The sequence below is a fragment of the Gobius niger genome (assembly GCF_951799975.1).
Source record: "Gobius niger genome assembly, chromosome: 8".
In the NCBI taxonomy this organism is placed as follows: Eukaryota; Metazoa; Chordata; class Actinopteri; order Gobiiformes; family Gobiidae; genus Gobius; species Gobius niger.
In genome coordinates, this window is record NC_136859.1 from 37,106,445 (window position 1) to 37,128,852 (window position 22,408).

Consider the following 22,408-nt stretch of genomic DNA (forward strand, 5'->3'; position numbering starts at 1 on the left):
AAAAGATAAAATTCCACCACTTCCTCTGTGCAGCCCATCTGTGGTCCTCTTTTAATCTTGTGTGTCTTGAAGACATCTCTGCACTGGTGGCTGACATGAAACCCTCCTCCAGTTCTGCAGATGTTCTGCCATTTAAGCTCTTTGTAAATACCTTTGATGCAATTGGACATTTGGGGGAGCAAAATGTTCAACTTGATGCTCTCTTCAGGCGTGTTTCCTTGCTTATTCAAACACACGAAAGTTAACAAAAATAATCTGGACCAAGCAGACCTCAGTAACTTTAGGCCAATTTCTAAACTTCCCTTTTTGAGAAAATTGTTGCAAAAAGTGGTCTCATTGTAACTCTCATCATTTTTGGAGTCGCATAACATCTGTGATACGTTTCAGTCAGGTTTTCGTGAACACCATTCTACAGAGACTGCTCTTTTGAAAGTGTCTAGAGACATCATGATGTCTGCTGACTGATGATGTGTTCATGATGATCTTCAGTTGCACTGTTCTTTTAAGACTTCAGTTTTAAGACTTCACAAACTGAGCTCTCACTGTCTCACATTAGTGAAGCAGTGGTTAAGTGAAAATAGCCTTCAACTGAACTCTGCCAAAACTGAGACACTTATCACCCCACATGGTGCTACCCCCACTATCAAACAGACCTGAGCCTTTCAGCCAAAACAAAGCTGAGGAATTTATGGGTCATCTTTGTCAAGTCCATGACACTGGAGCAACACTGTAGACAGCTGGTAAAGAACATCGCCGAGCTCAGGTCCATGATGTCCAGAGAAGAGCCTGAGATGAATATTCATGCATTCGTGTCCTCACATCTAGACTAATGCATCAGCCTCTTCACGTTTCTTAAACGAAAACTCAGCCGCAAGACTTTTGACCAGCACCAACAGGAGGGCCCACATAACTCCTGTGTTGAAATCCCTTCACTGGCTCTCTGTTGAACTTCGTGTTCAATTTAAAATCTTGGTGCTAACGTTTCGAGCCCTACATGGTCAACCTCCTTCCTGCCCTGCAGACCTCATAAAGCACTACAGCTCGACTCGGAGCTTGAGATCATCTGGGCAGAACCTATTGATGGTTCCACATACCTCTTTTAAAACTCAGGGAGATCGATCTTTCAAAGCTGCCGCTCCCCGACTTTGGAATGAACTCCCACTCGACCTGCGCTCTCTATACTCCGTGGACATCTTTCAAAAGCGACTACAAACCCATTTGTTTGCTAAAGCAGGTGCATTATGTAACTTGACCTTTCAGTGACCCTGCGGCTGTATGAGAGGTTAGCATGGCGCCTTTACTTTCCATCACGGTGGCCTCTATAAGGCTTTTTAGGTTTTATGGATGGAATGTCGGCATTACCATGGAGGTGGAGAAAACCTACCAGAAACTCTAAAAGCAATTGATCTGAGAGCGTCCAAGAGTCCTCTGTGATAGAAAGTAAAGGCACCTTGCTAACCAGTCATATGGCCACTGAGTGTGAGAGGCACTGGTCTAAGGATTCCCCCGTACCCAGCGGTTGGTGTACCTGATGTGTCACAGGAGTCGGGGCAGGGCGTCCAGTCGCTGAAGGGAGTGATGATGCAGTCTTTCTTACAGGACAGCTGACAGGGGCGCATGGTGCTGGGGCGCGGGGCGTCTGGGCACCTGCAACAGACAAAAACATGGGCCTATCAGAGCACTTTACCTCCGACAGTGTGCACTTGGGCCAAGACACTGGTTACCATTGATTTATGCTAATAAACTCACAAAGGTGTAGGAGGGGCCACCGAAGTACCCTGTGGAAACCCGCGCAGACACAAGGAGAACAAAACTCCACAGAAAGGCTTTGTCCAGGTGGGAATCGAACCCTGGACCTTCAAGCTAAGCTATACTTCCATTTCAGTATTTAATCGTTACTTCCTGCTGAAGTCCTAAGAAGTAGGTTGATGTCGAATGACACATTTACAGTCCTGTCCTAAAAATAAAGAGCATATTGTATTTTGTGTCATGTGTGTGTCTACCTGAAGTTTCACTCTGAAGACAGTCAGTGTTACTCTGTGTAGAGTTGGACCATACACTGCAAAAAGAAGTCTTGAAACAACTACAACAGTTTTATCTGTACTAAATGTGTATCTAGCTTTGAGTGCAGTAATCTCCTTTATCTTAGATAACGTGTAAATATCTTACTCCATGGACAGATTTCTTGAAATTAGACTCTGAAATCAAGGACAGAAATACTCAAGAAAATGTGACTTATTTCAGACTCTGGAACATTGACTGTGGGACACACTTGAGAACATCCTGAAGCTGTCTCCAGGACTGACTAATATGTAGACGAGATCCTTCTATGACTCTGATTGAGTGTTAAATCAGTGATGTCTTTGGCGGGAGCGATGTGGCGTCCCCTTCACGCCCCCGCGTGGATAAGTGAATAATGGGCCAGACCCTGAACGCCTCATCAGCCCAGTTTGTCACTGATGATAATTACAGACTTTACAGAGCACAGTCCTGGAGCCAGTGGCGCTGGTTTTAGCTACATTAACACCACAATGAGCTTCCTCTTTACATTTGATTATGTTTGAAGTGTTTGTTCAACAAGGAAAAAAGGCAACTAAACTGTGTCTCATCTTTGTGGAGCGACTGGACGGAAGCGCTGAGGTGCCGAAACATATTTGATCCAGCAGTTTAACATAATACATCTCTTTATTTCTCCACGGCTGTAACTTAGAGAGGCACACGACCATGAGGGACGGCAGAAGCTCAGCCGCCCGGGTTAATGAAACTCATACATTCACTTTACGACTCCAGACGTTTTAACTCCATCACGTAATGACTCTTCTCTGTAAAACCCAGCGCGTGTTCTCCTTAAAGCGCGGTCACGTGAGGTCTGCAGTCGCCGCCGTCTGCATTATGAAAACATGCAGTGCATTATGAGTGTGATTTATGAGCCGGCCCGCGTGGCAAATGAAGACGAATGTTCCACCACAGAGCAGACCTGAGCGGGCGCTGGAGATGCCCGTGTATTTAAGGCCACGCCGTCCGCAGGGCTGGGCAGAAGGCGTCAGAGAGACAGAGCGTCTCGCGTGGTTAAAGCAGTCATTTCAATTTAATATCCAGACAAACAGCAAACCAAGTCACTTCATCAGGGCTCGAAAAGATGTATCTGTGACAACGCACGGACTGGAACCAAACGAGCAGGAATTATTCAGTCACTTGCTGATCTATGACTTAGAAATATCAGCTTTATTTCCAGGGAACAATGAAGAAACTCGGGCTCGGATTTTAACACATTTATTTTGATTCATTCATTACAAATATTCTAATAATAATAACAATAACGGCTTATACTTGTATTGTGCTTTACAAGCCTGTGTCACCAAGTTTCTCAAAGCGCTGCAGTGTCGTCATTATTTATTCCATACTGAGTGGAGACTGACGGGAGCGAGGCGACCAGTGCCATCTGCCCCTCCCACCACCGCCACTCACTCACTACATTCATCCTGGGCTATTGCACATGTTTTAAGAGGTTGGGGAAACCGGAGAAAACATACAGTCCGGCCGGGAATTGAACCCGGGACCTTGTAGCTGTGAAGCGCTAACCACTGTGCCACCTTGTTCCTCAGTAATTAATCGCAGGCTGCGACTGAAACCATCACACTGTATCCTCTAAGCTCTAACACTAACATCTAACTCCTTAACCTTTCATGGGTCGACTGTTCGATCTGTGCAGTTAGAGAACTAGAGCTTCAGCTGCATTTGAACAATCCGTCCGTCCTTAAACAGAGGAAGGGGAAGTGACATCACCAACAGCTGTTTTTCTTATTCTTTAAAGTTATTGGTGGAGTGCAGGCCAAACAAAAGTGCATGTCGCCCCCTAATGTCCAACAACAACATAGTGTCCAAACAAAGATATTTAAGGAGAAAAATAAATCCAAATGATCCAAACATTTCCCTTTAGTCTTATTTTATTTCAACAGCTGTTTCTTAAAGCTACAGCAGCAAATGATCCATGTGGCTTAAGTTTCTACTAAATGAAAACAAAAGCATTTAATCCGTTTACTGAGTTTACTCTTTAACACTGACATGTGACTGAGCTGTGGGGACGACAACATGGATTTATCACTTTTTTTATTTTTTTTATTATTATTATTTTATTATTAAATGTGCTCCTGTCAATCAACAGTGGTTGCGCATGAATCACTCGAGGGTGGGGGCGAGGGGGGTGGGGGGGTTTGGCGCAGTGGCTTATGGGATGGCACATAGCTCCTAATCACCGGCTAGTTAGCACCAGAGGTCCCTATGCTAAAGTGGCTATGATAGTTAGCATCAGAGGTCCCTATGCTAAAGTGGCTATGATAGTTAGCACCAGAGGTCCCTATGCTAAAGTGGCTATGATAGTTAGCACCAGAGGTCCCTATGCTAAAGTGGCTATGATAGTTAGCACCAGAGGTCGCTATGCTAAAGTGGCTATGATAGTTAGCATCGAGGCTCCTTTTCCTAACTCTTTCCTAACTGACAGACCAATTCGGAAGCATCTTGTCATGGCGGACGCTGACGCACATCCGGTTTGGCGTAAGAGCTCTTACCAATCTGCTCGTTTCGGACGCAGCCACATTCTCAAAAAGTCCCGAGCCCGAACCTTTCTATTTGCGTGTTTCTGGTACGACCGTAGATCTGACGCACACGCTACATCCGCTCACAAGAACGAAGGACGATACATGTTAAGTTTTAACATCAATAAAATTCTCTTTTAAAAGCAAAAGGGGCATAAAACATTACCTTTTTTGTTTGATTATATACAATACCAAACTCTTCAATTGTGTTGAGTTACTGTTGCTGATGTTGTTTTTGGTTTGTTTTCGATTCAAATGTGATTCATTATGATGAAATAATTACAGACCTGTAACTATCTTGATTAAACATTTTAAGTGAGTCCCACCACTAGAGCATTCTACATAAGAATCCATCTGTGCTTTCAAAACTTTCAGAATCTTAAAGAAGTATTCAATGCATAATATAAGAGTGTATCTGTAGGATATATAATATAAAAGTGTGTCTGTAGTAGCAGCTAAAGTGAAGACGTTGCTGCGAGAGAGAATGAAAACTTCATATTAAGAAGATGGGCCTAATTTTTTAAATAAAACTAATAAATAAATCAGGGTTTTCACCTGCAGTGGAAAAAGTGGAGTCAGGGATGTGAACAATTGAAATAAATGTTAAAACACCAAAAGTTTTACTTATTTAAACAATGTTCTCCAGGGTTCATTAGGCAGAAGTAAGTCAATATTATTGCTTTATAATGCCATTTTAATGCCCAAATACAATATTTGAATGCAAAAATCAGAAAAAAATCAGCACAAAATTAATTTATTAATTTAATTTCTTAATATTTGCAAACATTTTATCAAACAGAGGAAAACCAATAGGACAAAACAGGCAACTCTTGAGGTCAATTTGAGCAAAAACTGCAGTTGAATCAGTTTTCAATCATCATTTTGTACTGTTTTTTAAGGTGAGGGCTACACCTTGTGTCCGGTTCTGTTTCGTGCTTGTTTTAGGGGTGTGTGTCCCAGGCTGGACAGTTTGGACAGCCCTGATCCACGAAGGATGCAGTCGGAACTGTCCAAGGTGCTGAAACTCCCTGTATGTTCACGACACCCTCTTCTCGACTCCGCTTTGTCCTGGCTCTGCTTTGGACAGTGCATCAACTGCAGCTCATCCATTCAGTTTGTTCTGTCCTGGCCCCTCACCCTTCATTCCCCGTATAGTGCCGCTCAATATCTCCTCGCCGCAGATCGAGAAAGCAGTGAGCTACGTGTCGAAATCCCCAACAGAATGAGTGACTATATCTACAAACTTATGATAAGGTAATAATGGATTGAGTGACAGTTTTATGGAGTTTACATGGAGTTTACCTTAAGGAAGACGGCTTGTGCCAAAGAGTGGTTGATTTATTCATGAACAATAGGCAAGGCAGGTTTACTTGTAGAGCACAATCCATACACAAGGCAATTCAAAGTGCTTCACAGTTGCATAAAATTACAAGAAAACAGATAAATCAATAAAACATCAACATAAAATTAATGAATTACAGTAAAAGGCAAGAGTGCAGATAAAATACTTTCAGTCATATACATGGGCAAAAAGAACTGTTTCAGCCTGGATTTGAACATTGTCAGAGTTGAGGCCTGTCTCACATCCTCATGAAGACTGTTCCACATTTTAGCTGCATGAAACTGAAACGCAGCCTCACCGTGTTTATTATTGACTCTGAGAACCACCAGGAGACCCCTCCCTGAAGATCTCACTGTGTTTAGTCCTGACTCTGGGAACCACCAGGAGGCCCCTCCCTGAAGATCTCACTGTGTTTAGTCCTGACTCTGGGAACCACCAGGAGACCCCTCCCTGAAGTTCTCAGGGCCCGAGATGGTTCATACGGCTCTAACATGTAAACCATGAAAAGACTTGTACACAAGCAGAGCTGTTTTAAAGTCTATTCTCTGGGTGACAGGAAGCCAGTGCAGAGACCGGAGCACTGGACTAATATGGTCGTATTTCCTGGTTCTGGTCAGGACTCGAGCAGCAGCGTTCTGGATGTTCTGCAGCCCTTACTGCTCATTAAGAGAGGCCAGTGAGCAGCCGTTACAGTATCTAACCTGCTGGAGACAAACACAAGTCTCTCTAAGTCTGGTTTTGACACTATTCCTCTGATCTGAGCCATGTTTTTCAGATGGTAAAAAGCTGCTGATGTTTTTGCTTTGATGTGACTGTTTAAGTTCAGGTCTGAGTCCATGATCACTCCTAGATTTCAAAATCTGATCTTTTGGTTTTAGAGAAAGACACTCAAGGAGGCTGATAACACTTGGCCCATGTTCACCTGTATCAGAGACAGAGAGTATCTACAGTGTCGTCTGCATAGTTGTGGTACGACACATTGTTGCTGTTGATTAGTTGAATAAGAGGGGTCCCAAGATTGAGCCCTGGGGGACGCCACAGGTCATGGCGATTTTGTCTGAGACACAGTTGCATATTTTGACACAGTACACCCTGTCCTCGAGATAGGACTGGGATAGGAGATTCCCACCCAAATTTCTAACCTGTTAAGTCAGATCCTACACACAGCACACGGTAAAAACAGCTGCTTGTGATGTCTTTTTCTCCCTCAGTCGCAATTGAACGCCCCATTTTTGTTCTCTCTGGACGTTCGGACACCATTTGCGTGACCGCTCTACGGGGAATAGTGTGGACCGAGGACACAGCTGAAGTAAGAGAGAGAGAGAGGCGGAGGGTGTAACTCACTGGGCGAGACGGTTTTGACCTCCACACACAATGACAAGCCCCACGCCGCGGCATTAGCATCAGCATTAGCGGCGGCATTAGCGGCAGAAGTATCGGTGGCACATCCCATTAGGCTGATTGCCAATTAGCGGAATGAGCCCGTGGTAGCGGCGCTCTGACAGGCCGCTGTGCGAGGGGTTCAACGGGACACGTTCTACAAAGTCTGCGGAGGAGTCATCTGAGGTCCGATCAAAAGTCCTGTCACTGCTAACTCTGTGGTCATCAACGCCGTTCTAATCTATTATCGTGAACAGAGGCTGAGGAGGACGCGGAGCTCAACAGATTAGGACTCGTTCAACATCGGGGGGGAGGATTTTCAGTCAGTATTTCGTAAGTTTGGAAACATTTTACATTCGGCTTCCACAATCCCACTCTCGTCTCACAGGGACGATATTGAGAGACAGACTTGGGGTTACATTGGTGTATCGTTTGTTCGGGGTGTAGCGGCCCACGTAAAGTATTGACCTGTTGTGATTCAGCACGTTCGGTTCGGTCACACACAGTACACTTTTGCAATTGAATGACAGACCTCTAGTTGGGCATATTTTGGTGTGTTCTTAAACTCTTAACCCCCACCTGAACCAAGCACATTTTCTCCAATTCGGCGTCACCCAAATCTAAAAGCTTCTTGTCAAAATAGCGACAAAAACGAGGATGAAAATGCAACAAAAGTGTGACAGAAAGACAACAATAAAGTGACAAAAACATAGGGCTGCTTCACGATACCTGTGGTGCCTTAACCATACTTTTTTCTACACCTTATTCTAATTTAATTAAAACAATGTATATGAAAAGTATTTTTCAGGAGGACAACAGAAAGAACACAGGCGCAGCAGCGTCACCTGTAACTTCATCTTTTGAGCAGAATTCCCACTGAAGCAGCGATAAAAAGAGAGAAAGGACATTATTACCTCCTGAGCTGCAGAGACAAATCCACATCAGGCACCGTTTTACCAAAGATAAACTTTTCTAAACACACTGAGCTGTTCCACAAAGTGAAATCACTCCACACGTGAGCACTCACTTTATCCACAAACAATCTTCGATCTCCTCCTCTGGTGCTGCTGGAGTTTAAACAACAGCAGTAACTTCAGGCTCTGCGGGGCTAAAGCTAAAGGTGAAGTCGATGTGTTTCTTGTTGTCACTGCTTTTCTCTTTGTCCAAGAGCTCTACTTTCTTATTTAGTCCTGGTTTTTACACAGTTTTCTGTAAGTTTAGTCCTGGCTCAGACCAAGGCTCTGCCATCTCTGATAATGCCTAAGTGATAGTTATAGCTTTGCTTCGCTTTAAGAAAATGAGTTCAGGCTTTTTTAGACTCACTGTGGACCATTTATTGACGTCTGGAGAGAAAAAGTGCCGAAAATTAGCACCGATAAACAAAGGTTTTTCAATACCGCCCCCTACTGGAGCTTTTCAGTCGGTACCAAGTAGGTGCAGTTTAACGGCACCCAGCCCTACAAAAACATAACAAAAACAATAATAAAAAAGCAATAAAAAGCAACACAAACATTTTTAAAAAGCCACACAAAAAAACGACCAAAAGTAGTTGAACCGAAACGTTGTTTTAGTGTTACACCCCTAATGTTTCCCAGCGCTGCCGTTTGAGAGGTGGCGGTGATGACACCGTCCTGTTCTCACAGAGGAAATAATCATTAATTAGATTAGTTGTTACTGGAAAATCAAACTTACTGATGTTGTTAATTACAAACACCGTTATTCCCAACACAGCTCATAACTCCTTCAGAATCTCCCTTGCAAAGGCACTCACAGTAGACGCTTTACCATAAAGACCACACTTCATCTACAAGACACTTTTGTATTGGGTATCGGTAGACACTCTAAACACAAGCATTATTATTGGACGTGAATAAGTAGGATCAGTCCAGCTCTAATAAACAGATAAATAATGAATATAGAGAGAGAAATTCATAGAGAGACAGATAGAGATAAAAAGAGGAGAGACAGACGGAGTGAGAGAAAGACAGAGGACGTGTGAGGCCCGAGGCTGGAAATGTATTCAGTTTAGAGCGAAAACAACAGTGTGTTACGCGTGTGTGTCCGTGTGTGTGTGTGTGAGCGTGTGCATGTGTGTGTGTGTGTGTGTGTGTGTGTGTGTGTGTGTGCATGTGTGTGTGTGCATGTGTGCGTGTGTGTGTGTGTGTGTGCATGTGTGTGTGTGTGCATGTGTGTGCGTGAGGGGATAATGTCTGTGATGTGGGGGAATTTGAGGAAACAGAGTCAATGATTCATGCTGGTTCTGACAGAGCCGGGATTAGACACTCAGCAGCCTTCTGTTTACTGGGACTCCTAATACACGCTGATTATTTTCACATTTAAAGACGGGTTTGAAAGTCCTTAGACACAGACGAAGACGCCACGAGAGGACAGTTTGACATTCTCAGATGCAACGATAAGGCTTTTCAGAGTGCTGTTATTAAGCCTGTTCTCTGAGCCACAGAGACCTGAGCGCAGCACTAATATAGTCCTGGTTCCTGGTTCTAGTCAGGACTGGAGCAGCAGCGTTCTGGGTGAACTGCAGCTGTTACAGTGAAACCTGCTGGAGACAAACGCATGGATTAGTCTAAGTCTGGTTTAGACACTATACACCTGGGGTCGTCCAGTTTGATTATTTTACTTCGAAGTAGTGCAACAGATAAAGTCACTTTTTCACTACAATACTTCAGTTGGTGGTATATATCTTCTACATAAGTCAATTATTGAAAATGACTTTAACAAAGATAGAGTCCAATCTGGCCCCCACAAATCTTAAATAGGTGTTTCAGGATTCAGTAGGCACAGTTTATTTAATATAATATTTTTTCTTTGAATGACCATCTCAAACAATCAGGCGAAACCATTCAGGTGGTGGTTTATTACATACATGACATGTGATTGAAAAAACCTCCCAGTGATACATTTTTTTTTTTTTTTAAATAAATATAGTCAAACACACCAAATCTACTGTTACAAATTATTATGCAACTCATTTTAAAGCTTGTAATTTACTGAAAATGGTCATTTGTTGAATTTGTAGCATTAGGAGGTCATCATAAACAGTTTCTCTCCTTTAATGCCCATAGCAGCCAGTGATGCAGAGGTGTTCTTTACAGTATGACATGGTGCGTTGTCATGATGAAGATGATTTTGTTAGAAGACAGTGGTCAGTCAGAAACTCCACATATTTTTCAGAGGTCATTTTCACACCTTCAGGAATCCTAAAGGGGCTGACCAGCTCTCTCACCATGATTCTGGCCCAAAACATGACTCCGCCCCCTCCTTACTGACGTCACAGCCTTGTTGGGACATTGTGGCCATTCACCTCCATCCACTCCTCCATCCATCTGACCATCCAGGGCTACACGGCCTCATCAGTGAACAAGACTGTTTGAAAATGAGTCCTCATGTATTTCTGAGCCACTGCAGCCGTTTCTGTTCATCAGCTTCAATGAACAGTTTAGGGGAGGCCCGGATAGAAGGTTTATGCACAACTGCAGCCTCTGGAGGGTCCTACACCTCGATGTTCGGGAGACTCCAGAGGCACCAGCAGCTTCAAATACCTGTCTGCTGCTTTGTAGCATCTGTTCTATTCATCTGATGTGTTTGTCTGGCAGAAACTGTCCTCATTGTGCCTTTATCTGCACAAACCCGAGCGTGCTCTGAATCATCCACAAATCTCTTATCAGTATGATGATTATGCTTAATCTTTCATGAAATATCAAAGGTTTTCATACCTAGACCAAGGCATTCAACTATTTCACGCTTTTCATCAGCAGAGCGACCCTTTTTCTTTCCCATATTGCTTGAAAATGATGATCTGCTTAATAGTGGAACATCCTTTTTCAGTAGTTTTTCCCTTAACTGGGCCTGAAAACTAATCATCCCAGGTCTCTGTTCTGTCTGTCTCAGTTTTTTTTTTTTTTTTACCTTTATGGCACTGAAATGCAATTTGCATAATCATTTGGAACACAGTGTAGGGAGCATCAGCACTGTCACAATGGGTAAAACTGAAGGCCACTTTCAAGTCACTTATTGAAATTGAAAATGACTTGTTTCTTACATAATAAAAAGGGGGTCTCGAGGTCTTCCCACAGAGATTTTTTAAAAGGTACTGACAGTATTTAACTGGTGTTTAGATCTTCATAGTGTCATTATATTTCTCAAAATCGACTCGGGGTCAGAGGTTGCCTACATGCCTTAGATTTTGGCAAGGTTGTTATTGATTTTTTGTGGTTGTTCAGGTTCAGGCCTGAGTCCATGATTACTCGTAGATTGTTAACCTGGCGTTTACGTTCTGGAGAGAGACGCCTGTGGACGGGATAGGACTGACTTGATTGACTTTATGACCCTCGTCACTTCGCTCCCATCAAAAACAAACCCTCCACTGCCTCTCCAGATCCGCGGGGAACCTCGGATTGTTGCACACGTTCTTCCCGTCAGACGGCCAGTGTCTGGTTTGTGAAAAGGCCAGAGAAGCTAATTGCCGCCTATTAGCAGTAACAGCTGTTGCTTGTTCTAACACTGTAACAGGTGTGGCTGAGAAATGGGCTTATTTTCTCCCTCAAAATAATCAAGTGGATCACTTGTATTCTTCACAATAATATAGCTTTGCGGATTGCAAGACACTTTTAAAAAATGACAATATTTCCATTTCCTTTGAATTCAGATTTTCTGCCCCTTAGTCTGATTAAGTGGAAAGTCCTACATTTTTAGATAAATAGAACTTGTGACATTGCACAGGCTTTTAGAAATAAAAGAGTGTGTGTATCGAGTCCTCGATGCTAAATCTATACCAAAAGTGGTATCAAAGCTAGAAATGTATTTGAGCACGATTCAATAGTTTCTGTGTTTCCTCTGGGCTGCGCACAGAGCAGACCCTCCTCCTCCTGCTCGCTCCCACAGGCAGCAGGAAGGAACCTGCAGCTGCGCCCAACACTTAGACCAAAGCTAAAAGTACTCACTTAAACCCTGGATAAAATTGTCAAAATGTAGGATCTGATCACTGCTATCAGACCATGCTGAAAGAAGCAGCCGTTTTCATGAAAAGGTAGAATTTGCCAGTGTTGCCAACATTAGCTTAGCACCGTATTCAGCTTAGCCTAGCCTTGGATATTAAGCCGTTTTTCTGAATTTCAAATGAAATGATAGCGAAGCTAACTGTACAGTCACATGTTTCCTGTTTGTACTGGACCCATATACAGTATTTAGAGGAATTTTAAAGGCCGGTTTGGACATTGTTTTTTTGTATTTCATGCACAAATGCAACAACAGTGACTGTGAACTGTTCATTTTGCAGAAACAGACAGTGTTTAACCTGATGGTCATGGGCCAAATCCAGTCCGTAAATGGTTCATTTCCTGCCTTTGCTCTATCTGAAGCTTCGCAGGAAGGGCCTGGTCATGGGAGACCGTTTGGGAAAAACCAGGAAGCCTGGGGGAATGTAGAGTGTTAGTCAGTGATTGGTGGTGGGAGGGGCCGATGGCGCAGACTGGTTGCCCCGCTTCCTTTCTTCCAGGGCAGCTATGGCGACGACAGTAACCACCAACTATGGAGTGAATGAACTGTAAAGCGTCTTTGAGTGTCCAGACCAACACCAACTGTTGATATTTTAGCATTTGACTATGAATATTGCAGGTGAAGATTCAAAGAATTTAGTTAGAGAGTTTTATTGGTGGAGGCGTTTTATTTTGGCCGGGCAAATATCCAATCATTATTTTAGCCGCTGTAAAAAGAGGAACGGAGGAGAAAGGAGGGGGCGAGATAAGGAAAAGAGAAACAGAGTAATAAACAGGCCGCCCGTTTGTCAGCTCCGTTGCGCCACAAGTAAACTCTAACAAAGGCTATCATTCCCATCCTCGTGATTAAAATACAATTAGGCTGTTTTTTTTTGCAAACAGTTGTGGCTTTTGGCAGAAGACACAGTATTACGGCAGAATCAGGCGCCATATAAAGAGGCCTTGCGTCAGGATTACACCCGCTACAATGGGGATCAAGTACTGTCTGTTGCATCAGAGTTACAGACTATTTGATCTGCACAGGCTACAATAACAAGACATGAGCGGAACAAGTCCACAGGGAGCGGACGTCAGAGACACGCACAATTATGAATGGACACGATTATGGTTTAAGACTTTTCCTCAAACTACCATGTGTTTGACAGACCACTTGAAATCTTATATTTTACGCTTTAAGCACGGTGGCACAGCGGTTAGACGGGGCCTTTCTGGAAATTTACATTCATGAGTCCTATGTGTTTGTGAAGACACTGCAGGTCAATAGGGAAACACATTTAAATTAAACGTTTTCTCCAAATGAGGTTTTCATTCCACTTTTGTATTTCCACAGGGGCAACAGTGTTGTTTTCTGACAGGAGGGTGGGCTATTTCGTATCCTGCACACTGTTGTGCCCTTGGACAAGACTTGACCCACATCGCCTTCAGTGTGTGACACGGGTGTGTGAATGGGAGAGTGATTTGGTGACTCCAGAGGCTGCAGTTCTTCAGTTCTTCCTCTCTCGATATTTTCCCAAAGAGCATCAGTGATGTCTTGCACAAGTCAACGAGCATCAGGAAAACATCACGGACAGTGAGAAACTGATGGGAAGTCACTCGCTACGTGTTAAAACATAAATCCTTGACAGGAGGAAACATCTGTGTTTATTGAGGAGGACTTTTCATCTCAGAGCTAATGGCTGGTATCAAAAAAATAATCAAATTAAAAAGCATTTATACCAGTTATTTTTCTAGTGGCTCCCAGCGACACTATTTTAATTCAGTGTTAGCTAATGATTAGCTTCAAGATGCAAACTTAAGACACACCTGTTTAGGCAGCATACTTAGGCCTATGTGTTTGCGCCTTTTCTATTGTGCACATCCCCGACATATGTGTGTTCTATGGGAAGCGCTTTGTGACCCTGGTCTGTAAAAGGCGCTATATAAATACATTTTACTTACTGACTTACTTACATAGAGCCGCCTCCTCTATTCTCTATGAGAGAACGCACGGCGAGGCTGCCGTGACGCACGGCGACTCAACCCCGCACCACGATTCAGATCTGCTGAATCGTGACAGAGAAACCATTGTCAGGGCTCCTGCATCAGAGGAAGCCTGTGAAACTTGTGTCTGTCGCCAACTCACTATTAACCTGTAGAGAAGAGTCACGTTCTCTAATGCAACACGGACATACGTGTCTTCTATGATGTCTGTGAATCACATGGTTTAAGAAAAGCCTCTGAAGTGCTGTAACTCTAGTGTGTGTTGAAAACCACATGGAGAGGACGTGCCGCGGCGCGCTGTGTTCTGGTGTGCGTTAGCCTCAAGGTGCGTTCACACCAAACGTTGCAAAGCGTCAGGTTTTCATTGAAAATACATGGAGGACGCGCCTCCAGGGCGTCCAGCGCGGCCCACTCTAGAGTTGTGAAATATTGAACTTTTTGGAGATTTGCGAGCGTCGACCAATTAGGAGCTTTCCCCAACAGTGACGTACGTTGTATCTGAGCCACTGGGGCAGATGCTCTGCTGGCCTCAGATGTAAACAAGTCATTAGCTTGATTGTGAACCGCAGCTACAGCAGCTCTGGGACTTTTACAAAGACACACATCAGTGTTTCTTTACCTAAACACCCAGGACTAAAGGCGCGACTAATCTGCGCTGGGAATGTGTTTGGGCCTCGAGGATGAATGCTGTAGCTCTGAAAACACGCTGACGTGCGGCCAGAGCGTCAGTGTGACTTCAGGTAAGCACACGCGTCTATCTTCGGGCTTTAGGCGCGTTTTTGACGCCCGAAAAGCGGTTGGTCTATACACTGCGTTCCAAATTATTATGCAAATTGGATTTTTGTGTCAAAAAGGTAAAAAAAAAAACAATAATAATGAAACTCATGGATGGTATCGTGTCTCGGGGCTCTATGAATCACTGACATTAACCTCAGAGACCTGGGATGATTAGTTTTCAGGTTAAGCCCAGTTAAGGGAAAAACTACTGAAAAAGGGTGTTCCACTTTATTATGCAAATCATCATTTTCAAGCAATATGGTAAAGAAAAAGGGACTTTCTGCTGATGAAAAGTGTGAAATAGTTGAATGCCTTGGTCTAGGTATGAAAACCTTCAATATTTCATGAAAGACTAAGCATAATCATCATACAGATAAGAGATTTGTGGATGATTCAGAGCACACTCCGTTTTGTGCCGATAAAGGCACAATATGGACGGTTTCTGCCAGACAAACACATCAGATTATGAGAACAGATGCTACAAAGCAGCATACAGGTATTTGAAGCTGCTGGTGCCTCTGGAGTGTCCCAAACATCAAGGTGTAGGACCCTCCAGAGGCTGCAGTTGTGCATAAACCTTCTATCCGGCCTCCCCTAAACTGTTCATTGAAGCTGATGAACAGAAACGGCTGCAATGGCTCAGAAATACATGAGGACTCATTTTCAAACAGTCTTGTTCACTGATGAGCGCCGTGTAACTCTGGATGGTTAACTCAATGGAGTAGTGAATGGTTGGTGAATGACCACAATTTCCCAACAAGGCTGTGACGTCAGTAAAGAGGGGGCGGAGTCATGTTTTGGGCCAGAATCATGGGGAGAGAGCTGGTCGGCCCCTTTAGGCCCTTTTAGGCTCCCTGAAGGTGTGAAAATGACCTTTGAAAAATATGTGGAGTTTCTGACTGACCACTGTCTTCTATGCTACAAAAAGAAGAGCCGTGCTTTCCCTAACAAAATCCTCTTCATCATGACAACGCACCATGTCCTGCTGTAAAGAAAACCTCTGCATCACTGGCTGCTATGGGCATAAAAGGAGAGAAAGTCATGATGTGGACCCCCTCCTCCCCTGACCTCAACCCTATTGAGAACCTTTGGAGCCTCAACAAAAAAAACTTCTATGAGGGTGGGAGGCAGTTTTCATCCAAACAGCAGCTCTGGGAGGCTATTCTAACATCCTGCAAAGAAATCCAAGCAGAAACTGTCCAAAAACTCACAAGTTTAATGGATTTAAGAATTTTGAAGCTGCTTCACACAAGGGCTCCTATGGCAAAATATAAGTTGACCTGTTCAAACTTTTTTGATTGAAATAGCTTTTGATTTCAGTAAATATGACCTCCTAATGCTACAAATACAACAAATGACCATTTTCAGTTAATTACGAGCTTTAAAATGTATTGAAACTATGAGTTGCATAATAATTTGGAACAGTGGATTTTGAGGTTTCTACTATATTTATTTTTTCAAAAAAATACTGTTATCACTAGGAATTTTTTTCCACCACATTTAAATGATCCTCTACCAGTTAAAGACTTAAAAAATATGCTGACTCTCATTTGAGTTGACAATTTAGAAAATCTTAGAAAAATGTCATTTGCATAATAATTTGGAACGCAGTGTACGCACCTTGAAGGGATTTTTCAGGATTTTTGACATAGGGCCTCATTTCCTAGTTATCCAGAGAGTTGCTGATTTCTGGAGATATTTCTTTTGTAATTCATGCAGTTCTTATATTTGAAGAGTTTTGTGGCGCAAGGCTAGCACATTTCTATGGTATCAGCTAGCCTGCATTAAGAACAGTGTGACCCGCTCCACAGAGCACCTGAGGCAAATCACTTATAACACCAGACAAACCATATACATGTCTGTGTCCATACAATCATGTTTGGAATATAACTGACTGCATCACATGAATGATCGCATTTTGAGGGACTATTTTCTAGCAGATCACTCCGCCGCCGCGTAGCTTATACAACCACGAAGCTGATGCTGCTTAAGTTATTTTAAATGCAAAATTATTAAAATTACTCTATGGACACAGACATTTATATGGTTAGTCTGGTGTTATAAGTGATTTGCCTCAGGTGCTCTGTGGAGCGGGTCACACTGTTTTTAATGCAGGCTAGCTGATGTCGTAGAAATACGCTAGCCTTGCATTAGCACAACACTCTGGAGCGATTTTTCAATATCTAATTAGAATTTTCTTTTCTTTTTTTTGCAACAACAACTAGCTTATTCAAAAACTTGACAAGATATTCAAAAATCTCTTCCTTAGTCTTGATGGAAACATAAAATGACAGTAAACATGCAGTAGATATTGTTCCCCTCACATTTATGACAGTAATCTACAGCAAAAGTGTCTACATTTATATATTTTTGCCTTTTCACTTGCAGCGTCTCGTTGAAACTCTCCTGAAGACACAAGACAGGCTGAAAATGTTTGTGTTTTAGCTGCAGATGACGCTGGAAGTATTTGATCTGCACTCTTTGCTTCTCATTCCTATATTCGCTCATGAGCTGATTGGTTTGAGAGGCAAAGTTCGGAGAGAGAAGTTTGGAACGAGGGGGAAAATCTCTTCCTGGTTGGAAATTGGCTTTCACATATTGCAAATGAAGACTCCCGCGGCACCATATTAGCGTTTAGCTCGCGTGTTAGCGAGAAACTGGCACGACACAATCAGACTGTGAAGCAGACCGAGACGGAAACTTCCAAATGGAGTCTCGGTTCGGGGTCTGGGGGGGAGCAGATATAGGGGCTAATTAATTTCACTACAACGATGACACGCTTCTTATTTTTGCAGACACTAGAGGCAGCGTCTCAGGGATCTGTCTCTGTGGGGTCTTTAGCCTTAGGTTTAGCCGACTTTAGACGCTAAAACATTAAAACAAGTTTGTCCAGTGGCCTTTCTGTTTAGGAGGAATTCTGCTAAGGGCGAAGGAGCCGCGTTTAGCCTGAGGGCGTTTTGTAGTAGCAGTAGCAGTAGTTATAGTACGCGCTGCCAAGTATCCAGGCTCACACATTTATCTATTCTGTTTCAGTCCCTTTTGAATGGGAGTATTATCCCATTTGAAGATGCCTGACTCTTTCTGAAGGCCGCTCTTTTCTCAGGTGTGGCCAAGATAATTTTTGAGCCCAACTTTGCTCTGAGCTTCAGTCGCATAGAGTTCTCCAGAGTCATCACTTAAGCTCTTAATCCTCACATGAACTGAGCACATTTTCTCCAGTTTGGCATTACCCCAATCGAAAAGCAAAATAAGCGACAAAAACGTGCCAGAAAAGCAACTATAGCCCAACAAAATCAACAAGAAAGCTACGAAAGAGCAACAAAAACATGACAAAAATACAATAAAAAAAAAATAGGCGTCACACCGGCCTGTAGGCTGTGAGCTTCAGTCGAGAAGCTTTTAGATTTGGGTAAAGCTGAATTAGAGAAAATGTGCTGGCTAACGCCATGCTGCTGTGTGCGCTCGAATTATTTTGAACTGCACAACAGCCTGGGGACCATGGCCCAAATTTTCCGGTGGATTTGGGAACCAATCACAGAGCGAGGAGGGACGGCAAGATGATGACGCTATTCGATATACGGAAGCTTGCAGTTTATTTACGGATAAAAAAAAAAAAGTTTATTTACGGATCAAACATGACAGCAGCAGACACGATGGTATTTTTCGATCAAGCTTTAGACCTTGTTCTAAATAATTTTATAGAAAATATATTTATAAAGCGGGTACGTCATACGTCATCTCATACGATGATATGATTGGCTGGGGCTACGTGCAGACGCATGACAGACTTTCTTTTTTTTCTTTTCGTATCGCCCAATAAACGAGTATGGACGATCGTAAACCACACCTCTCCTACGAGAAAATGAATTGGTGGTCCCCAGACTATATATCACTTATGATTTTAGTCTGGTGTTAGCCAGGCTTGCACGACAGTATTAATCCAGTAAAATCAAATAGAGTAGAGTAAATAGAGGCAGCAGCAGAGAGGCAGCTTTTTCAACGCTTTTATTGTTTCTGAAGTTTTTGGTAACACTTTAGATTACAGCCCACGTGTTCCATGTGTAGGTACAGGTAACAAGAAAGCTATTACTGTATTTTCTGAACTATAAATCACACTTTTTTCATAGTTTGGCTGGGGGTGTCTTATACTCCGGAGCGACTAACTACTTTTTTTGTGTCACAAGAGGGCACTGAAGGCTAATCGAGCAGCAGAAAGAACGCTTGGAGTGAGCAAGAACTGCTATGAAGTAAACAAAACAAAGCTAATCACGAGCTAAGAGCTCAACGGCCACAGCTAGAGGAACGAGTTCACAAATGACAGCTTGAAAAACGTGCTGCCGGGAGAGGCTTGTCAACGGTGCAGTTACGCCTCCGTGCCCCGGTTGTTGCCAAGGCGATTGATTTGGAGTGAGATGGAGAGTTTGATCTGTTCTTCATGCTATAGTTATCTGAATGTGACGTTAACCAGACACCTTTAGTTAGCATACCGTACGCCTATTCAGCCAGTTGTTTTTTCTTCATTAGGCAATTTTTTGGCTGGTATAGTCGGGAGCGACGTATAGTCCAGAAAATACGGTGCACATGTAAGTACAGGTAATTACACATTGAAGTGTAATTTAATAGAGGTGTAAAAAGACCAATAAATGTGTATACGTGTCGGTGTATTTGTAGCAAACGGGTAAAAAGTATAATCAAGGTGTAACACTTTAGATTACAGCCCACGTTCAGGTGTAGTTACACATTATGCACAGTGTATTTGCGCATTAGTTATGTGAACAATTTCCCCAATTTATGAAACTAACATGCCCTTTATTAAAGCTGTATGACGGCCAAAACACCTACGACTTGTACACCTTTGCAGCAACCTCCCTCTCTCTCGGTACAGCGGCGATTCTGCCTTTTTCTGTGAACTGCATTTGTAGTTTCTGTGCTCCACATTGTTTTACTGGATACTAAAATAACCAATAAATGGAGGACACAACTCGTTTTTGAGGCATTTTGAGTGAAATAGATTACGAAAGTGTGGTCTCCAAGCTTTCCACTGATGTGTAACAAATGGTTATAATACGATAATGTTTGGAGAATCTGTGAACATTTGAAGCTAACCTCTCTGATTTTCTCTTAGCTGAGAAAACAGCTTCTACACTTTTGGGCTGTTCTCACCTCGGCTCGGAATGACAATAGGGCTCATTTACATTTCATTTAGATAAGTCATACCCGCGAAGAAATGGCAAAAAGCAAGAAAAATGTGCCGTCAAAGAAAAAAAAAAAGAGATTTGCAAACAGGTAATATATAAAAAAATGTCTCTTGCCTAAATCCACTTCCCATAGAGCCAACTTCTACAGCAACTAGCAACACAATGACAACCAGCAACATTATCCCAACACACTTTTGACCAGAGGGAAAGAAGAACTCACACACGGTCATTAGTGCCATGGACAATGACTACGTTATATTATCTGTAACCTGCACACACAGCTTACCACCAAAAACAAAATGCAAACAAATCAGCTGAACACACCACGTTATCTTACAGCACAACAATGGCCTCATCAAAAAGCAAACAGACACGATGGCACAAAACAAACTTTCACTCACCTGTCTGAAGTGACCTTTGCGGGCCTTCTGCTCAGTTATTTTCAGTGTAGAGTTATGCAAATCTGTGCTACATTCTTCTGTCTTAAAACACTCTGAAGGCGAGGAGTTGGCTCGGGAAGCGTAATGGTCAGCAGGGGGCACTGTGCATGCTAACAGCCAGGGCAGCATCAGTCACACTGGAAAAGTTACCCTGGAAAAGTTCACTGGTTTCATACAGAAAAACGAACTTCTGTAGTAGTATTCCATGTAGTAGTATTCCAGCGTTAGCATTCGGCTATTCAGAGCGTTAGCAACAGCAGCCGGCCTGAGTGAGACACACACACACACACACACACACACACACACACACACACACACACACACACACACACACACACACACACACACACACACACACACACACACACACACACACACACACACACACACACACACACACACACACACACACACACACACACACACACACACACACACACACACACACACACACACACACACACACACACACACACGCCACCAATACTGTTATCTAAAACAGATTCTGCAAACAAAATAAATCTTTCTCGATTTGTGGGAAACTGAGTCAGCCGACTTGTGTCCCTGGTTCTCACGACGGGGTGCATTTGAGACCTACACACTTCTTCTTCTGAAACACTGAAGAAGCACCAAGAGCCCCCACACCTGCAGCACAGTGGAGGCTTCACAAGAGGAGCTACAGGAAACAACAAAGAGGAGGTATCCGGGCAAGACTCACAGCTAAGCCACACACATCTTCTATCCCTACTAGTGTTCTGGCTAATGTTCGTTCACAGTATAATCAAGCTCTTCCCAGAAGATGGTGAAAGGCTGTTGTGGAGCGGAGGGAGCTGCGCAGGACGAAGAGGAAGTGAGGGACACCACGCTCTGAAACAGGGACAAACCCAGGAGGAGACTGAAGGCAGTACTCTGGTTTCCCCCGACCTCCAAAAACATGCTGCTCAGGTCGGCCCAGTTTCCACACGTGGGCCACACGGAGGAACAGGGGCAGATCGGGCCAGAGTCCTGAAAGGCTTTTGAGATGTTTCTCAGGTGATAAAAACAAGTTTTGGTCAGCTGTCAGCAGTGATCCTCCAAACCCCATTGTCTGGTTTTCTCACACGAGCCCAGAGCACAGGGGGATCTTTGTATCAGGATCAATGGCCAGACTGTGATAAAAATACATCCAAACAGAAGATGAAAAACAAGCAGCATTTCTGGCTCCTTGTTTTCCTCACTGTTATTGTGTGCATTCTATAAAAGAAGAGGCAGCTCCTCACTTCTGGGACACACGTGCACACAAATCTAAAAACCCCATCCTTGTTGTGTTGCCTGGTGCTGGGACACGAGAGGATTGTAACATCTTGAGAGGGAATTATCCACGTCTTCTGATATCCAAAATAAGCCGCTGCTTTTGTGCCGTTGGGCCCGTGCGCTTCCTATCATCTCCATCAGCCGCGGGAGACGCAGCCTGGATCTGCTGCTGAGAATCCTGACCTACATGATAGATCCCGCCAAGGGGAAAACCAAACATCTCGCCTCCCGCACCCATGGCACCAGCAGCCAGTCACGTCCTAACCTACTTCTCCATACAACCAGATAAGAGTATGGGAGGTGAGTATCTGACCCCGACCGCTACCTGACCCTCATCCAGGAGGGATCATCAGTGGATATGCTGCGACATGTCTGCTACACGGTAATA

General features: G+C 43.4%; 1 protein-coding gene across 1 annotated transcript in view; it reads right to left on the reverse strand.

Annotated features, from left to right (window-relative positions):
* The window catches only part of thsd7ab (thrombospondin, type I, domain containing 7Ab), a 357,113-nt gene that overhangs the window by 122,904 nt on the left and 211,801 nt on the right, over positions 1-22,408 (reverse strand). The window contains exon 11 of the mRNA XM_079562212.1: positions 1,529-1,647. Coding sequence (XP_079418338.1) covers positions 1,529-1,647 — 119 coding nt within the window. The remainder of the gene's footprint in view (positions 1-1,528; positions 1,648-22,408) is intronic.